General features: G+C 40.4%; 1 protein-coding gene across 1 annotated transcript in view; it reads left to right on the top strand.

Moving 5' to 3' along the window:
• LOC114667235 (voltage-dependent P/Q-type calcium channel subunit alpha-1A-like) overlaps positions 1–17,585 on the top strand; it is a 476,759-nt gene that overhangs the window by 306,193 nt on the left and 152,981 nt on the right. Inside the window, exons 23-26 of the mRNA XM_051920739.1 lie at positions 2,778–2,922; positions 6,300–6,429; positions 6,763–6,822; positions 8,945–9,051. Of these exons, the coding sequence (XP_051776699.1) occupies positions 2,778–2,922; positions 6,300–6,429; positions 6,763–6,822; positions 8,945–9,051 (442 nt within the window). The remainder of the gene's footprint in view (positions 1–2,777; positions 2,923–6,299; positions 6,430–6,762; positions 6,823–8,944; positions 9,052–17,585) is intronic.

Below are 17,585 nucleotides of genomic sequence, written 5' to 3'. Positions count from 1 at the left end.
TGAGAAAATTCTGTGTATGTTAACATTATTTTTATTAAATTCACGTGCAAGTTTATACAGTCCACACATACCGGTAACAGCATTTGACATAACTGGCCCCATGTGGGGTTGGTCAGCCTTAGGCCATGCACACCCCTAAGGCTGCCTCTGTTGAGGCCAACTGTATTTACATCGAAACTTTTAAATTATCTTCATATTGTTTGCATCTGATATATTGGCTACCATGAGGCATGTTAATAGGGAGATATAAAGCTAGAGGCCTGCATGAACCTATTGGAGTACATGTGTTCTTGTGAGAAACACCAAAAATGTGTACCCAATCCTCCCATCTAAGTTTCATAGCATGTGTTAAGGCACGTGACAGTTACAAGACCCCCTAAGAATTTCTTACTTATGCAAAAAGTTCTTCCTTCAAAAGAGTTTGATGACTCCTTTGTTTTAAGACAAAATATGTTCAAGGTTCAACCCTACGCAGAATTTGTCATTTTATCTGGCTTAATACATACATGCATCTGAGTAGGAGAAAAGTGGATCTTCTACAGCAAGAACTTTTCTCGGATTGGTTTTGCTGAATTTGTTACAATATTGACAGCTGAACTCTAGATGCTGGATATTTACGGGTAACACTCTACACTCCATGGCTGTTTTAACATACACCTGGCCACTTACACAAAGAGGACGTTTCTCCAATCACCTAATCATGTGTCTGTGTAGCATGCAGACAGCATCAAGAGGTACCCTTTTTAAACCATATGCTACAATGGGCAAGATGCAAAATGTGGCACAACTCTGACTGTAGTATAATTGTTGGTGTCAGATGTGATGGTCCCAGTACCTCTAAAATGAATACCCCCTAGAATCTGTACACACTACAGTCTCTTGAATTTACAGAGAATGGTGCAATCAACTAAAAACATCTAGTGAGGAAAGAAGAGTTCCATGGGTTAAAACACTGTGTGAAAAAAGAAGTTAGAGGAGATCGGGTAAACTCCAACAAGCTAACAGAAAGGACAGATACTCACAGAACAGCTCTTTACAACAGTGGTCTGCCGAAATCCATCTCTCAATGCACAGTCGGACATTTTAGCAGATTTGTTACAACATTTGAGGATCGTGAGAGGTTAAAACGCACAGGTGATAACCAAAAGTGGATGATTGAAGTTGTCTGGTGAACCTTGATCTCCACTGGGACATGCGGATAGTGAGACCATAATTTGGCCTAAACAGCAAAAATCAATGGATTCATCCTGTCTCGTGTCAACAGTACAAGCCATTGGCTTTAATATAATTATAGTAGGGTGGGGACTGTTTTCTTGGCACACAATAGACCTCTAAATACCAATTGAGCTTCTTTTGAACGTCATAATTTTTTAATCCATTGTTACTGACCATGTGCATCTCTTTATGGTTACATTTTACACTTTTTTAAATGTGTACATCAGGCACAATGATGCGTTATGCCACAAAATATGTATCATTGAAAGCTGGTTCATCAAACTCAACAGTGATTTCAGTTTACTCCCAATGGCCTGCACAGTCATGAGATCCAAAATTCTCAGATGAGTAAGAACAGGAAGATGGATAAAAAAATCTACAGGAACTACATGGGACTATGAAGTCGGCATGGACCCAAATCCCTGGAGAACATTTCAAGCGTTTTCTTGAGTCTGTGTATCAAAGAATTATTGGAGGCAAAAAGGAGGTCTTTCCCAGTACAAGATAGGCTTATCTAATAAAGTAGATACTAATAATACATTTTATTTATATAGCGCCTTTCCCATGCTCAAGGCACTTACAGAATATAAGAAAGAACAGCAGGGTATACAGTATATAGCATTGTACAAACCAGATAAATAAATAAAGAAGATTACGACAGTGAATTCAGAGAAAAAAAGCCTAACAAACAACATAATTGATGGTCTCGCACACACACATACACACAGGTTACATGAGCATCTTGACAGAGAGGTAAACTGAGAGAAGGGTAATAAAGTCAAGTAGAGCTAAAAGCCAAACTGAACAGATGAGTTTTGAGTTGTTTTTTAAAAGAATTCATGGAGTCAGCTGACCTGATTAATTTCGGTAGGTCATTCCAGAGTCTGGGCGCTATACAGCTGAAGGCCCTGCTGTCACCCATGGAGTGTAGATTAGTGAGGGGCACAACAAGATTACCAGAATCAGAGGACCTTAGTGGGCGGACAGGCACATAGTGATGGAGAAGGTCACTGATGTAGTTTGACGCGAGGTTATTTAAGGCTTTGTAGGTTATTAGTAGGATTTTATATTCGATTCTGTAAGACACAGGGATCCAGTGGAGACGGAGCAGGATGGGTGTGATGTGCTCGCTGCTGCTGGTTCGAGTTAGGACTCTTGCAGCTGAGTTTTGGATAAGCTGGAGCTGTGATATAAGATTAGGAGGGGCACCTGCCAGTAGGGAATTACAATAATCAATGCAGGATGTGATAAAAGCAGGGACAAGTTTCTCAGCATTAGAGAAGGAGAGGAAGGAGCGAACACGGGATATGGTACGGAGGTGAAAGTAAGAAAGTTTCTTAATGTGATTTATGTGGGCGGAATAAGAGAGGGAGGAATCAAAAATGACACCAAGATTCTTTACAGTAGAGGCAGGTCTGATGAGATCACCACCAAGATGGACTATTATACTAAATGTAAAGGTGCAAATATTTATTTTAATGTTTAAAGTTTGGACAACTGTTGATGAAGAGATTTTTAAGATTCATTCTTACAGTGTAAAACATGTTTCTTTTGTCTTGTAGTGAACAAAAATGCCAACACTGAGCCACTGCCAAAGAAAGAAGAGGAGAAAAAAGAGGAGGTGGAAGTGGAGGAGGAAAAGAAAGGTGATGGACCAAAGCCTATGCCACCCTTTAGCTCAATGTTCATCCTTTCAACTACCAACCCGTAAGTCTTTTCTGCCAGGCTACCTTATAGTAGTTGTGTCTTGGGTCAGGCTTTAATTCATGTGTTTACCAGCCTTGAACTACTGAAACCTTCAAATTTCTGTATAGCAGTACCTTAGTGTGACGAAAACAAACCAAGAGGAATTAAACACGAGTAAGCAATCTCAGACCTAGAAGGCTGTGGGGTCTTATGTCCAATCTGACATCCAACAGCCACTTTGACTCTGTGATGGGACCTTATTTAATTCTGCTTCTTATTTCTTTACTAAAAAGAATGTAGCTGTTTGAATGAATAACTAGATAGATAGATAGATAGATAGATAGATAGATAGATAGATAGATAGATAGATAGATAGATAGATAGATAGATAGATAGATAGATAGATAAGAAAGACACTATATTAGATAGATAGATAGATAGATAGATAGATAGATAGATAGATAGATAGATAGATAGATAGATAGATAGATAGATAGATAGATAGATAGATAGATAGATAGAAAAATTCACATACTCCAGCAGCAGCATACTGATAAAGAACAATATTACAGAGTGATAACAATGTAGGTATACAGACAGACAATAACTTTGTATAATGTTAACGTTTACCCCCCCGGTGGAATTGAAGAGTCGCATAGTGTGGGGGAGGAACGATCTCCTCAGTCTGTCAGTGGAGCAGGACGGTGACAGCAGTCTGTCGCTGAAGCTGCTCCTCTGTCTGGAGATGATCCTATTTAGTGGATGCAGTGGATTCTCCATGATTGACAGGAGTCTGCTCAGCGCCCGTCGCTCTGCCACAGATGTCAAACTGTCCAGCTCCGTCCCTACAATATAGCCTGCCTTCCTCACCAGTTTGTCCAGGCGTGAGGCGTCCCTCTTCTTTATGCTGCCTCCCCAGCACACCACCACGTAGAAGAGGGCGCTCGCCACAACCGTCTGATAGAACATCTGCAGCATCTTATTGCAGATATCGAAGGACGCCAGCCTTCTAAGGAAGTATAACCGGCTCTGTCCTCTCTTGCACAGAGCATCAGTATTGGCAGTCCAGTCCAGTTTATCATCCAGCTGCACTCCCAGGTATTTATAGGTCTGCACCATCTGCACACAGTCACCTCTGATGATTACGGGGTCCATGAGGGGCCTGGTCCTCCTAAAATCCACCACCAGCTCCTTGGTTTTGCTGGTGTTCAGTTGTAGGTGGTTTGAGTCGCACCATTTAACTAGTGCCATGGTCGTAGTTTATGTCTACATTTCAAAACCATAAGTTTAAACATTGTTGTTTTTTGATTTTTTTTTATTTATATATAAGTTACATGGCATTTACTAAAAAGAAAATATAGAGTGTTCATTATATTTTATTTTTGTAAAAGCAATGAGAAAAATATTAAAAGTTCAAGTTTTTTTCTCTACGTATGCAATCTGAAAACATGCTGGCACACTGGAAAGTGGCTGCGGTGTATCCGTGATTAAGCACAGGACTAGAAGCGTCTTTCACTTACCACATGTAACTGACAGGTATAGTTTCATAAGCTTAAATACGAGGAGGTGTTCGATTATAAACAGAAATTTTCATGCTCTGTTCTTACAAAGAGTGCAAGGTAGATGTGACTCATTGGACAAATACATTGGGGGCCGGACCCAGCCAGGACGCCTGGAAGGACCGGGAGGTGGTTTATACTGTCCCCCAGGCCGCAATTGGGCAACCTCCCTGGATGATGAGGGGACCACGGGGACGGAGCAATGAGGCTCAATCCCATTGGGGCCCGTGCCCACCGCTAGGGGGCGCCCTGAGCGTCGGGGAGCCTGGGAGATCGACACTTCCGCCACACCTGGGAAGGTGGAGGAAGGACCTTCCAGGGACAAGGGCAGCACTTCCACCACACCAGGAAGTGCTGCTGGAAGGATGTCATCAAGCACCTGGAGCACATCCGGATGGAAATAAAAGGGGCCGCCTTGTTACAATCATGGGGCCAGAGTCGGGTGGAGGAGGACAAGAGGAGTGTCTGGGAGGATTGGTGGTGCCAGTGAGAGAAGAAGAGTGCTTGGTGTGCTTTATTTGGGACTGTGTATTGCCTGTGGGTCACGGGGAAGACGTGCACCCACAGACGAAGAAAATAAAAAGTATTTGTTTATTTTACAAGTGCCTCCCGTGTCCAGTCTGTGTCGGGCTGGGCGCTATACAGCGGCCATCTTACAACATGCATGGTTGAATTTGTCATTAGCAGTTGTGGGAAACAGCCCGGACACAAACAGATGGACATTGTTTAAAGTCCAACACACGTTTATTGCACAAGTATTTACACGCAAACCAATCACCCCAATAGTCCAGGCCAACACACACTGCCTTTCATCTCTTCAGGCCCCCTCTTTCCTCTCCCAGACCTCGTCCTCTTCCACCCGACTCCAGCCCTGAATGAAGGGAGGCGGCTCCTTTTATTGTTCCAGGTGTGTTCCGGCAATCTTCCACCAACATACCCCAGTGTGGCGGAAGTGCCGTCTGCATCCCCGGAAGCACTCCAGGTGTCCCTGCTCCTCTTCCCCCCAGCACTTCCTGGTGTGGTGGAAGTGCTGAGGTCCAGGGCTCTCTAGGCATTGGGGCGCCCCCTGCTGTGTCTGATGCCATCACATAAGGACAGTCTAAAATATCACAGGTGGTACAGTGGTAGTGCTGCTGCTTTGCAGAAAGGAGATCGTGGGTTTGCTTCCTGGGTCCTCCCTGTGTGGAGAGTGCTTTGAGTAGTGAGAAAAGTGCTATATAAATGTAAAGAATTATTATTATTATTCTTAAAAATTATTTTTGAAGCATTTGTGGATAAAAATCAGAGAATATTACTTTTTTCATTAATGAGTGATATTTTTCCGAACCCTGCTGCTTACACATGAATTGTACTGAGCCTTTTGGCCAATAATGCCGCCCCCCAAAAATGTGCTGCCCGAGGTGGACCGCCCCCTCCTAGCTACACCACTGAGTCCACACATTTCTTTCTGTCTGTGTGTGCTTTTCCTTAAACATCACCTAAGATATCCTTGTTAAGTTAATTACAACTGTAAATAGCCTACTGTGATGGACTAGTGTCTGGTTCAGGGGAGTTTCCTGCCTTGCCCTCTGTGCAATGCTTCCTGTGACCCTGAATTAAATGAATTCTTTTGCATTTATATAGCACTCTTCTCACTACTCAAAGCGCTCAGCAATTGCTGGTTAAAGGCCTTGTTTAAGGACCCAACAGAGCAGAGTCCCTTTTGGCATTTACGGGATTCGACTGGCAACCTTCCAATTGCCAGTGCAGATCCCTAGCCTCAGAGCCACCAGTGTACCAAATTAAGTGGGTGTGAGACCATTATGCTCATATAACCAAAACTTTTTTGACTCTTCTCAGTTTCCGCAGGGTGTGTCACTACATAATTAACCTGCGCTACTTTGAAATGTGCATCCTGCTGGTTATTGCGATGAGTAGCATTGCACTGGCTGCTGAGGATCCTGTTCAGCCTGATTCACCACGCAACAATGTAAGTTTTTTTTTATCAAAGCTGTTATCAACTGTCATCATCTAGTTGCCCTTTTTTGTCATACACGAAGTGCCTCAATGTAATCAGTGTAATTTTTTATAATCTTCTGTTTCTTTAGTTCATTTGAAAAGCGCCTTATGTTGATGGTTGCTGTGGAAGTTGCTGTGTAAAACTGATTGCTTAATTCATAGAGAAATGCCTTTCTATTACCTTGGTGGGGAATGTCATTCTGCTACAAACACATTGACAGTTGTACATTAACTTGTATTTTCTATTACATTTCGTGCATTTTTCCAAACTGATCTGAACAGCACCTGTATTCCTTTTTTACAGATTCTAAGATACTTTGATTATGTTTTTACTGGTGTTTTCACATTTGAAATGGTCATTAAGGTAAGACAATGCTGTATACATTTATTTCATTTAATTTTATTACTGATGTTGTCACGACTGCAGTGATGAAAAATTTTTAAACAGACCTTTTAATCCTGTTTGAAATTTGTTGAGCATGTAACCAAAGAACATGCACTAGCATTTTTTCAAACTTGTAATAATATCAAAAGAGTAATTTTATAAAATAATGACACACACAAAGGAAAATTGATTCCAAGATCTACATGGAGTATCATATTAACCTGAAAACAAACAAAATCTTGCTGCACTCTTGGGGTTTTGCCATTGCAGACTTTGGTCCCTGTCTATTTGGTGAGGACTTCCTTGTCGCAATGTAGACTCTGTTGATACATTAACAAGGACTGTCCTTTAACCTTTATGTCTGCCTAGCTCTTCAGTCATTTCTTTGGCCATTGTGCAGTCATTCTGAGTTGCAGGGCTCCTAGTGTTCCAATAGACTTGAGCCAGCTGAGGGTCTTTTAAAGACTTGGTCTCCAATGCAGCTTTATTTTCTTTTGTTGCTGTCTCTTTTGGGTCTACCTGTCCTAGGTTGGATGTATCACCTCCCACCTGTTGACTTGTGTAGGGTTCAGCAGCTTCCCCATCATCCTTCAGTGGCCTTACTCTTTTTGTTGAAGGCTACTGACTCTTGTTTCGATCTCCAGAAAACGGTTAGCTCATGCTTTAATTGATGCCTCCAAATATTCTTTCACCTAACGGGAGAGAAAGAGAGCAAGCTATTTCTAATATGTCCTTTTAATCCTTATAATTATAAGTGTCAACGTAACATTAGAACATTAGAACACTCTAGACGAGAACAGGCCATTCAGCCCAACAAAGCTCGCCAGTCCTATTCACTTATTTCTTCCAAAACATCAAGTCGAGTTTTGAAAGTTCCCAACATCTCACTGTCTACCACACTACTTGGTAGCTTATTCCAAGTGTCTATCGTTCTCTGTGTAAAGAAAAACTTCCTAATGTTTGTGCGAAATTTACCCTTAACAAGTTTCCAACTGTGCCCCCGTGTTCTTGATGAACTCATTTTAAAATAACAGTCTCGATCCACTGGACTAGTTCCCTTCATAATTTTAAACACTTCAATCATGTCACCTCTTAATCTTCTTTTGCTTAAACTGTAAAGGCTCAGCTCTTTTAATCTTTCCTCATAATTCAACCCCTGTAGCCCTGGAATCAGCCCAGTCGCTCTTCTCTGGACCTTTTCTAGTGCTGCTATGTCCTTTTTGTTGACCAAAACTGCACACAATACTCAAGATGAGGCCTCACCAGTGCATTATAAAGGTTGAGCAGAACCTCCTGTGACTTGTACTCCACACATCGTAACCTAACATTCTGTTAGCCTTCTTAATGGCTTCTGAACACTGTCAGGAAGTCGATAGCTTAGAGTCCACTACAACTCCTAAATCCTTCTCATAAGGTGGACTCTCGATTTTCCGACCGCCCATTGTGTATTCAAACCAAACATTTTTACTTCCTATGTGTAATACTTTACATTTACTGACATTAAATTTCATCTGCCACAAATCTGCCCAATCCTGTCTGCTATCCAAGTCCTTCTGTAATAATATAATGGATTCCAAATTATCTGCTAATCCACCTATCATTAGGCTTCATGGCAATAACTCCTGGGAAAATTGGAAACTAGGCTCAAAGCTGTCTTATCTTAAGTTAAGATGACAAAATGACAACAAAAGTTCAGAAGCAGTGTCTCCATGACCAAACTTTGTGAGCTGGAATGTTAAAGGGCTAAATCATGAATTAAAGAGAAAGAAAGTATTCTCTCTGTTCTGTGAAATCCTGTAGGCTTCTTCCTAGATCAGGAATCACTATCATTTCGGGTCTCACTCTGGTGCCGTCAAAGGCAACACTCAGAATGATAGGTCGTACCTTTTTTCCAATTTCCATGTGATATTGGCATGGGAATTAACATCTCAGGAACCCACCGAAATATATCAGCTGTCCTCTCTTGATGCATTTTTACCCATATAGTACAAGTTTCTAGAAGTCCTCTGAACGTATCGCTGCAGGCTCTTCAGGAAACATACCCTTCTCTTGAAACCTAATGTTTAAATGATCTACTTAACTGAAATAATTTTATCCACAGATGGTTGATCTCGGATTAGTTCTGCATCAGGGAGCCTATTTCAGAGACCTGTGGAACATTCTTGATTTCATTGTGGTCAGTGGTGCCTTGGTTGCCTTTGCTTTTTCGTAAGTATGTCCTCCTTATTCTCTTCTTTCCCTTTCAGTACTTTAGTGTGAGTCAGTTCATCACTCGTAGTAAACACATCTGTTAGTAAAGTATCAAGGGCTACAAAGTAACAGCTAAGCAATTGGTTTACGGGAAATAATATGTATGTATCTTATAGAAAAATGTAAAAATGTAATTTGATTTTAATCATAATTCTCTTGAAGGAGACAAATAATAAATCAAATAAAGAGACATACTTAAACAAAAAATTTAATCTATTTGATAGTATAAATCCTTCTAAAATGGTGGGTACTGTAGCAAATACTGGGTTTAATTTGTATACTTAAAGCAGCAATTTAGCGACTAAGGATTTAATTAAGATAGAGTGTATCCTATTTGACATCTAAGTGACTAATGACACTTATGAATATGGCTGCCACACAGCAATGAAAGGATTGATTATACTCATTTCTGTTTCATACAGCTTGGCTGTATTGTGCATTTCTTTCTGTTTCTGTGTTTCAATGTTATATTTATGTTCTCAAGTGTATTGTGTCTATGGTTCATTTGTAATAATTTGAATGTTATTTTCAACATCATTTGTGTTTAAAGTAGTAGAGAGGGGAAAAACTGTTCTGTTTCTTGAGCTTGATGCCTCTTTTTCAAAGCTTGTGAAGTACAGTTGGAAATGTGATCTGCAATGAAAAATACAAGAAACCTGGCAGTTAGGTTGAAAGTTGCTGTGGCTGGAAGGAAAGACAGATATTTGTAGACTAGAAAGACATAAACAGCTTTCACAATTATGTAAATTGTGTGTAGCGGAGTCTTCTATAAAATAGACAAATTTCAGTACAACAAAACAACAATGCATCAACCAAAACTGACTATGTTTAGAAGCGTTGGTACCCTCGTCTACCTGTGGAGGCAGTATGTGTGCTTGTCCCATGTTGTCTCCTTTTTATCTTTTTCTTCCCTTTTGTCATACCTCTTATTTGTGGAGAAAAATCGTCTGAAAAGTACACTGCTAGCCTGTTCTTTTGTTTCTTATAGGATTAGGGACTCCAGAGACCAATCTCTGGTTCTTGATGTCCCTGCATACCAGGCCCCTGGTTACTATTTGAAAGAACACATAACCAAGCTAAGCTTCTGAACGTGCTGGTCTCTCTGCTAATTCTAAAAATCTCATATTTTGGTTTTAAGGCAGCCTTATGCCACTTAGGAGGAATAATTATCATAAATCATTCCTTATCCGGTTTAGGAATACAGTATATTTCTGGTGATGAAATCCAAACAGCTCCAATGCCAAATGGGTTACTTGCTTAGTTTTGTGTACTTCTTTCAGGCCCAGATACACTTCATCTTATTTTCCCAGAGTTTAGTGTGTATGCTTTAGAGCAAGGGTCCTCAATCACGGTCCTGGAGGGCCGCAGTGGCTGCAGGTTTTTGCTCCAACCCAATTGCTTAATAAGAAGCTGTCAGAAAGGCACTATATTGCGCCCGACCCGGCACAGACTTGACACAGGAGGCACGTATAAAATACAAATATTTTATTATTCTTCAGCTGGAGGGCACGTCTTCCCCGTAAACCCCCCCAGCCACAGCACAGTCCCAAGCACTTATAACTACCAGTACAAGCACAAACACTTCTCCTTGGCACCACCACTCCTCTCTAGCAACTTTGTCGTCCTCCTCCACCCGACTGGCCCCTGAGTGGTGGTCGCTGGCTCCTTTCATAGGTCACCTGGAAGTGCTTCAGATGTTTGATCACCAAGTTCCGGCTGCACTTCCAGGTGTGATGAATCTGCTGCCCACATGGGCTCAGAAGTCCCAAACACAGCACCCCCTGGTGGTACCTGCGGGACCCAACAGAGCTGCCACCAACTCCAATTCCCAGGGAGCCCTGTGGGAAACCGAGGCACTACTCCAGCCCAGGGGGGCGGCCATCTAGCGCCCAGGGGGAGGTATTGCACTGTCCAGGGCTGCTCGCTCTGAATATAGTGTGCAGGGGCGTCCCGGCTGGGCATGGACGCCAGCCGACTGCCACAAAGCACTTATTGTTCAAGTGACACTTCTGCTTTACTTCAGTTGTCTGATTCAGTTGTTTGAGCCGTTATTACTTATTTTAGTCCTAAACAGCAGTATTCGTGGTTTTTAATTGCTCCTAATCAGCAATAACATACAAAATGACAAAAAAGAGCAGGGTTTCTCCATTAAGCTTGTTACCATTTACACCTGTGTGTGTATTTATCATGCACTATTGGGTTTAATTAAATATTTGGAAGGAAAGTGAAGAGCAACAAGTGAAGGACTGAGAATTACTCCTCCATTTTAGCCTTCAAATCATTTGAATGATATCCTTAGAAAGGGGAAGAAAATCTAGGATATGAGAATGACCTGACATAGCAGAGCACTAACAAGCCATGAAATTAAATTACTGGCAAGAATTGCTTTCTAATTAAGCAACTGGGTTAGAACAAAAACCTGCAGCCACTGCGGCCCTCCAGGACTGTGATTGAGGACCCCTGCTTTAGAGTCACAGGCATTACGGTTAAAGACCATAGATACTCAAACCAGGAAAGCATCTACAGTATTTGCATCATTCTTTTACTCAGACTACTCAGTGAGGACCTGCCTTTGCTGACCTGACACCTGTGTATCTTTCATTTTTGATACTCTCTTCAACTGAAAAACTGCACATTCAGTTCCATCCTAGTCCTTCTATTTAGATTACTTGTGGTAGTGGTAACACATTAGAATACTGTACTGCATTTATTGTGTATCCTGATGTTATTGTAGGTAATTAGCAATTAAAATATCGTTATTCTTTGCCTCTGACCGTAATCTTGATCATGCCTCACACCTTATGTACTTTATATTTATTATGTTTATAGGCTGCTGAATACTTTATATTCATTCCTATGCTCGCCATTGCCTGGTGACAATAATTACCTCTTGGCCACTTTTGGCTTGTTTGTGCTCAGTTTGCCAATATAAGTAAGCTGCTCACTATCAGTTCCTGGTTACGTTTTTTATTTTCTTTTTTGAACATTTCCTTTCAGTTCCTTGACTACCTCTGTAGCCTTGCTGATGTTTTAGGCCAGTCTTGTCTTTTTTCACTACATGCTGATTACTTAGAAATAATCCATCCAGTTTCCAACCCGCTGAATCTGAACACAGGGTCACGGGGGTCTGCTGGAGCCAATCCTAGCCAACACAGGGCACAAGGCAGGAACCAATCCCGGGCAGGGTGCCAACCCACTGCAGACTTAGAATAATAACTTTCTCTTTTCTAAATAATTATTGTAGAAGAATCATATCAGTATAATTTCATTTTTCACTTGACAATAAGGATTATTTGTGTGTTGATCAGTGAAAGAAATGTAAACTAAATAATAATTAAATAAATTATATCTTTAATAATATATTAGAAGAAAATGCAAAAATGTGTATGCAAGATCATTTTTATAGCAGCTGTGTATTTCTTGTGTCTGTGATTGTCTTTGGCATTACAATAGCAAAACAAAATAAAATAAGATTACTTGATGCTCAATCCAAACCCACATTTCATTAAAAGTATCATCTTCATCTATCACTTAGCAGATTTGTTCTCCGTGAGCACATTATATGAACTGTGTTGTGGCTGCTATCTTGTTAATTTGTTGTCAGGTCTACGCCATGCATTACTGACCTTCAGCAATTTGTGAGGGAGTTCAGTGCTGCTTGAGAAGTAACTGATAACAAAGTCAACTTAGTAATTATAATATCCACTAGATAAGACATCATGGTGAAAAACAGAAACAGTGGTCAATAACCAGATCTCTGTAAATATTTCAAGGTAATGGCCAGAAACACACGATGATAATTGGAATCCAGAGTTGGCAAACATAAGAGAGAAATGTGAGGTTGTTGCATTGACAAGTCATAAAGAATTTCAAAATAGCAAGAAGGGTAAACAACAGAAATGATACATTTAAAAGGTTAACTGTGCTAAGAAGAGACTCTAACATTTTTTACATAAAAGTTTTCATACCAGCGACAGCCCCGTAATTAAGGGTGTCTGACAACTACAAAAAGAGTGGTAAGTCAAATGCCAGTTGCATTTAAGAGCCATGGCCAAAACACATAATAGCACCAAGGAGTAGTGGCTAGAAGAATTGAATTGTATTCGCCTGAATACGTAGCTTAACACCTGACCCAATGTCAGGAGAGGGTTCAAAGTCTATGCCTTGTTGACTTAACTTGTAACTAAAAACATTCTAGAAGTTCCACCATGTTGTATTGATAGTAGATTAGTAAGGTCTATTAATGAGCACATAAAATATGATTGTAATGTGTTGGTGTGTGGTGTGCAGACGCTGATGTAAGAGAGATTAGTAATGTTTAACTAAAATAAGCTTGTATTAAAGGTAATGCCTCCAAGCATTGTTATTAAAAAGTTATAATCTCTTTCAATACTGTGTAATAATTAATCTACAAACCTAATAATATCACCACACATGTCACATCTTTTAAGCCATTGGGTTATTCACTTTGCTGTTATGACTGGCGGTTTATGTTAGGTTTCCCACTCAGCAATCCTGACCTCCATTTTCTTTTACCACGTTTATATTAATTTGTTGTCTGGTACATATCTTGTAATCGATATTTAACCAACTTCCTATTGTCCAAATGACTTGAAATTTTGCACTCACTTTTACTCACTTCCGATGGCAATAATCAGTTTCACTAATTGATCGATTAATCCATGTTAATTAAGAAATGAAATTTTCATATGAAGAATAGTTCAAGATTTCACCAATAGATGGCGCTAGTAACTGATAGCAATATTATCCACTTTTTGCATCTTGTATGAAGATGTGTGCTTATGAATGTCAAAGGAAGTGTTACAATATTGGATTACAAAATTATACTAAAACAAACCCAAGACTAAAAAGTTGAAAATCATATATATATAAAAAAATACTTTTTTAAAATCATGCTTATATTAAGTTAAAAAGTGTACTAAAAAGTAAAAAATAAGTCTCCCATACATCACTCGTAAACTAAAAGCATGGGCGCTATTCATCAATCAACATTCAAGAAACACTTCTTAAAATCTTAGCAAAAGCGCCCACGCTTTTAGTTTATGAGTGATGTATGGAAGACTTATTTTTTACTTTTTAGTACACTTTTTAACTTAATATAAGCGTGGTTTTTAAAAAGTATTTTTTTACATATATATTTTATTTTTTGGGCTGTCCTTGAGAGTGGGTTTACCTGTTTAGCTTGCATTGCGGTTGCTTACAAGTCTTCATCACTTATATTTGAAGTTACCTTAGCCTTCTTCCATGCCAATTGCTCCTCCTCCTCCTTAGACAGAGCTTGTTTGGTAAATTATGTAAGCACGCTGCTGATTGTCCTTTAGTCAGTGCTCGTGTGTTTTCTAGCGTTATTTAGTTTCGGTCTTTTGCTCTTTTTTCTCTGGTCTTTCAGCCCTCAGTTTTGTTATTCACTAAGCCCTTTTGATTAACATTTTACCTCATCTGCATTTTTGTTTTTGTTTTGCCTGTTTTTTAATCTCTCCTGTACTTAACATTAATAAAGCGATTCTCTACTGTAATTATTCCAGCCAACAGCTAGTCACCCCGTCCACAATTTCACATCTGAATTAGCCAGCATTTTGTTTCCCTCTCAAAGGGCTGCATAACTTCTATTAGAGCCAAACTATTTTTGCAGGTTGACTACCATTAAATGCAAGGCTCCAAAACTGCAATGTGTCTTTGAAACCACCTCAGTGAGACTAAATTATAGGACTCCAAAACACTGCATTTGTGACAAGTGAGTAAGTTTAATGAAAGGTTGTTCAATTCTAAATTCTCACAAGAGTTTGGTAAATTCAAAAACTTGAGATCTGTATGCCATCGAAACAAAATGAGTTTAATGAGCTGTGATGAGCCAATTAGTCTTGTGTCATTATTCTATAAGCTTTGCTCGTATGTTATGTCAAAACAGATAACAGAAAGAACTGTATCTGGTGTAAGGATGTAAAAAGCTTAAATGACTAATTTTGTTTGAGTAAGTAGTTAAAACTTCAATGCTCTGTTTCCAGTAACCGGTAGATATAGAAGGGTTCCTTTAGAGTGAGTGCTAGAGATATACTGGTCTCTTCTCTTTCATTTCAATGTGTTTCTTCACCTTTTCTCTCTTGCTTTCACTGACCTTTTCTTGTCTTTCCACACTGCCGCGGTGACCGCATCCTACAGGAGCAGCGCGCGGTAAAGTTTCTGTTCTTTCTCTCATCTCAGTACTGTCTGAAAAGCTAGTTTGTCACTGGTTTTTTTTCTCTTTCTCTATTTTGTTAATCCTGTCTCTTTTTCACTGTATGATTCTGAATTTGTTTTCTGAAGTAGATCTCAAAGAAAAAATATCATAATAAATAGGGCATTGTTTATTTTTATTTTCTGGATTGTTTCTATAGCCTGTAAAAAAAAAAAAGTGTATTGTCTGAATCAAATGTATTGACATGTTTAGAACCTTTGCACTTGACATTTGCTTACAAGACAAATACAAACACAGAGTGTTTCCATGTTTTAATTTTCAAAAACAGGACCCTTAATTAGTAACACGTTTTCCATCCATCCATCATCCAACCCGCTATATCCTAACTACAGGGTCATGGGGGTCTGCTGGAGCCAATCCCAGCCAACACAGGGCGCAAGGCAGGAAACAAACCCCGGGCAGGGCGCCAGCCCACCGCAGTATTATTATTATTATTATTTATTCAGTAGTGATGGTGTATATCGCACCTAATGGTCATAATGTACATAGGCGCCAACCTGTTGGAAAGGCCTGTCAATGTCACCGGTGTCGCACAGTACGGGCTTTGACTCCGACGAACGCCCAAAGTTTCAATCCCGTCCAACACAGGGCACAAGGCAGGAAACAAACTCTGGGCAGGACACCAGCCCACCGCAGGGCACACACACACACACCAATTTAGGATCGCCAATGCACCTCACCTGCATGTCTTTGGACTGTGGGAGGAAACCCACGCAGACACGGGGAGAACATGCAAACTCCACGCAGGGAGGACCTGGGAAGCGAACCCGAGTCTCCTAACTGCGAGGTAGCAGCGCTACCCACTGCGCCACCGTGAGTAACACGTTTTGCTCAGTGAAAATAATGAAATGCCCTCTAGAAACTACTGTATCATGATTGAGGCCCATTAAAATTAGAGAAGCACTATTTCTAGCTGACTCACTTCATATAGCCTGCCATGCCAACGTATTATTAGTGTATCTCAAGTGAAGCGAGCCTCGTATAAGTACCCTACCACAGTTAAAAGACCAATTTATTTCCTGACTTCCTTGGAGGAGAAGTTGCTCCTTGTTATTTGTGAGATGGGTACTTCCTGATTTAGAGTCCAGGAAGGAGAGCTGCTTAAGGGAAGGGTGCCTGCTGTTCACAACAAACAGTATGTGCCTAATGAAATAGTAGATGTAAATCAAGAGAGAGAATTTTTCTTGTCACTGCTGTGTAAAAACATAAATAATATGCAAGACAGATATCTTTAGTTTAAAAAGCTACCATTCAGGGTCACGGGCTGCTGAAGACTGCACTTAAGAAAAGTGAAAGCGTTTCCACAGTGCTCTTTTATCAAAATCACCTGATTAGAGGAGGAGATCATGTGCTTGAAATTTATTGTGTGTCCTTTGCTGACAATATCCAGGATCTTGTTCACTCAGTCAGTCATTTTCCAAGCCGCTATATCCTAACTACAGTGTCATGGGGGTGTGCTGGAGCCAATTCCAGCCAACACAGGGCGCAAGGTAGGAACAAATCCCTGGGGAGGGCGCCAGCCCACTGCAGGGCACACACACTAGGGACAATTTAGGATTGCCAATGCGCCTAACCTGCTCTGGACTGGACTGTGGGAGGAAACCGGAGCACCTGGTGGAAACCCACGCAGACACGGGGAGAAAATATGAACCCAGGTTCTCCTCTCCTTACTGCGAGGCAGCAGCGCTAACACTGTGCCACTGTGCCGCCCCTTGTTCACTCAGTGTTCTACAATTAGACATTTCCTATTATCTTGATTTAACGCTGCAGCATCTTATTCTTCACAGGTAATTTAAACTTCTTTTCCTTGTAACCATATAATATCCAGTGTCCATTTTTTATTGTCACAGTTGATTTCTTAGCTGTCCAGTATACAAACTTTAAGCTATACAAATTGTTGTATCTTTACATCCAGAATAGATATCTGTCAAGACCAAAGGAACTAAAACAATGGTTTTACAAACAAAACAGACATGTGGGATTATTTAAAGAAAAAACAAGTCTGGGGAATCCTGCATTTCCACAGGCTCAGACTATACCCCCCTGATTCACTCCTTGATGCCAAGTGAGGTATTTTGCCCATTTTCCCACCATTCCAGTAACACGCACCTGTCTAATTACCCTGTCTGGCCTGCTTTTGTGCCAGTGAATTTATATTTGTATACAATTTTAGGAATACAAAATTTAAAAATCAACTTCATTCATTTTTCTAACTACTCCCGTTTTTCCCATGGAC

This window comes from Erpetoichthys calabaricus, chromosome 17 (assembly GCF_900747795.2).
Source record: "Erpetoichthys calabaricus chromosome 17, fErpCal1.3, whole genome shotgun sequence".
NCBI classification, from domain to species: domain Eukaryota; kingdom Metazoa; phylum Chordata; class Cladistia; order Polypteriformes; family Polypteridae; genus Erpetoichthys; species Erpetoichthys calabaricus.
Note: the sequence above shows the minus strand (reverse complement) of the source record. Positions and strands in the feature narration are given on the sequence as shown.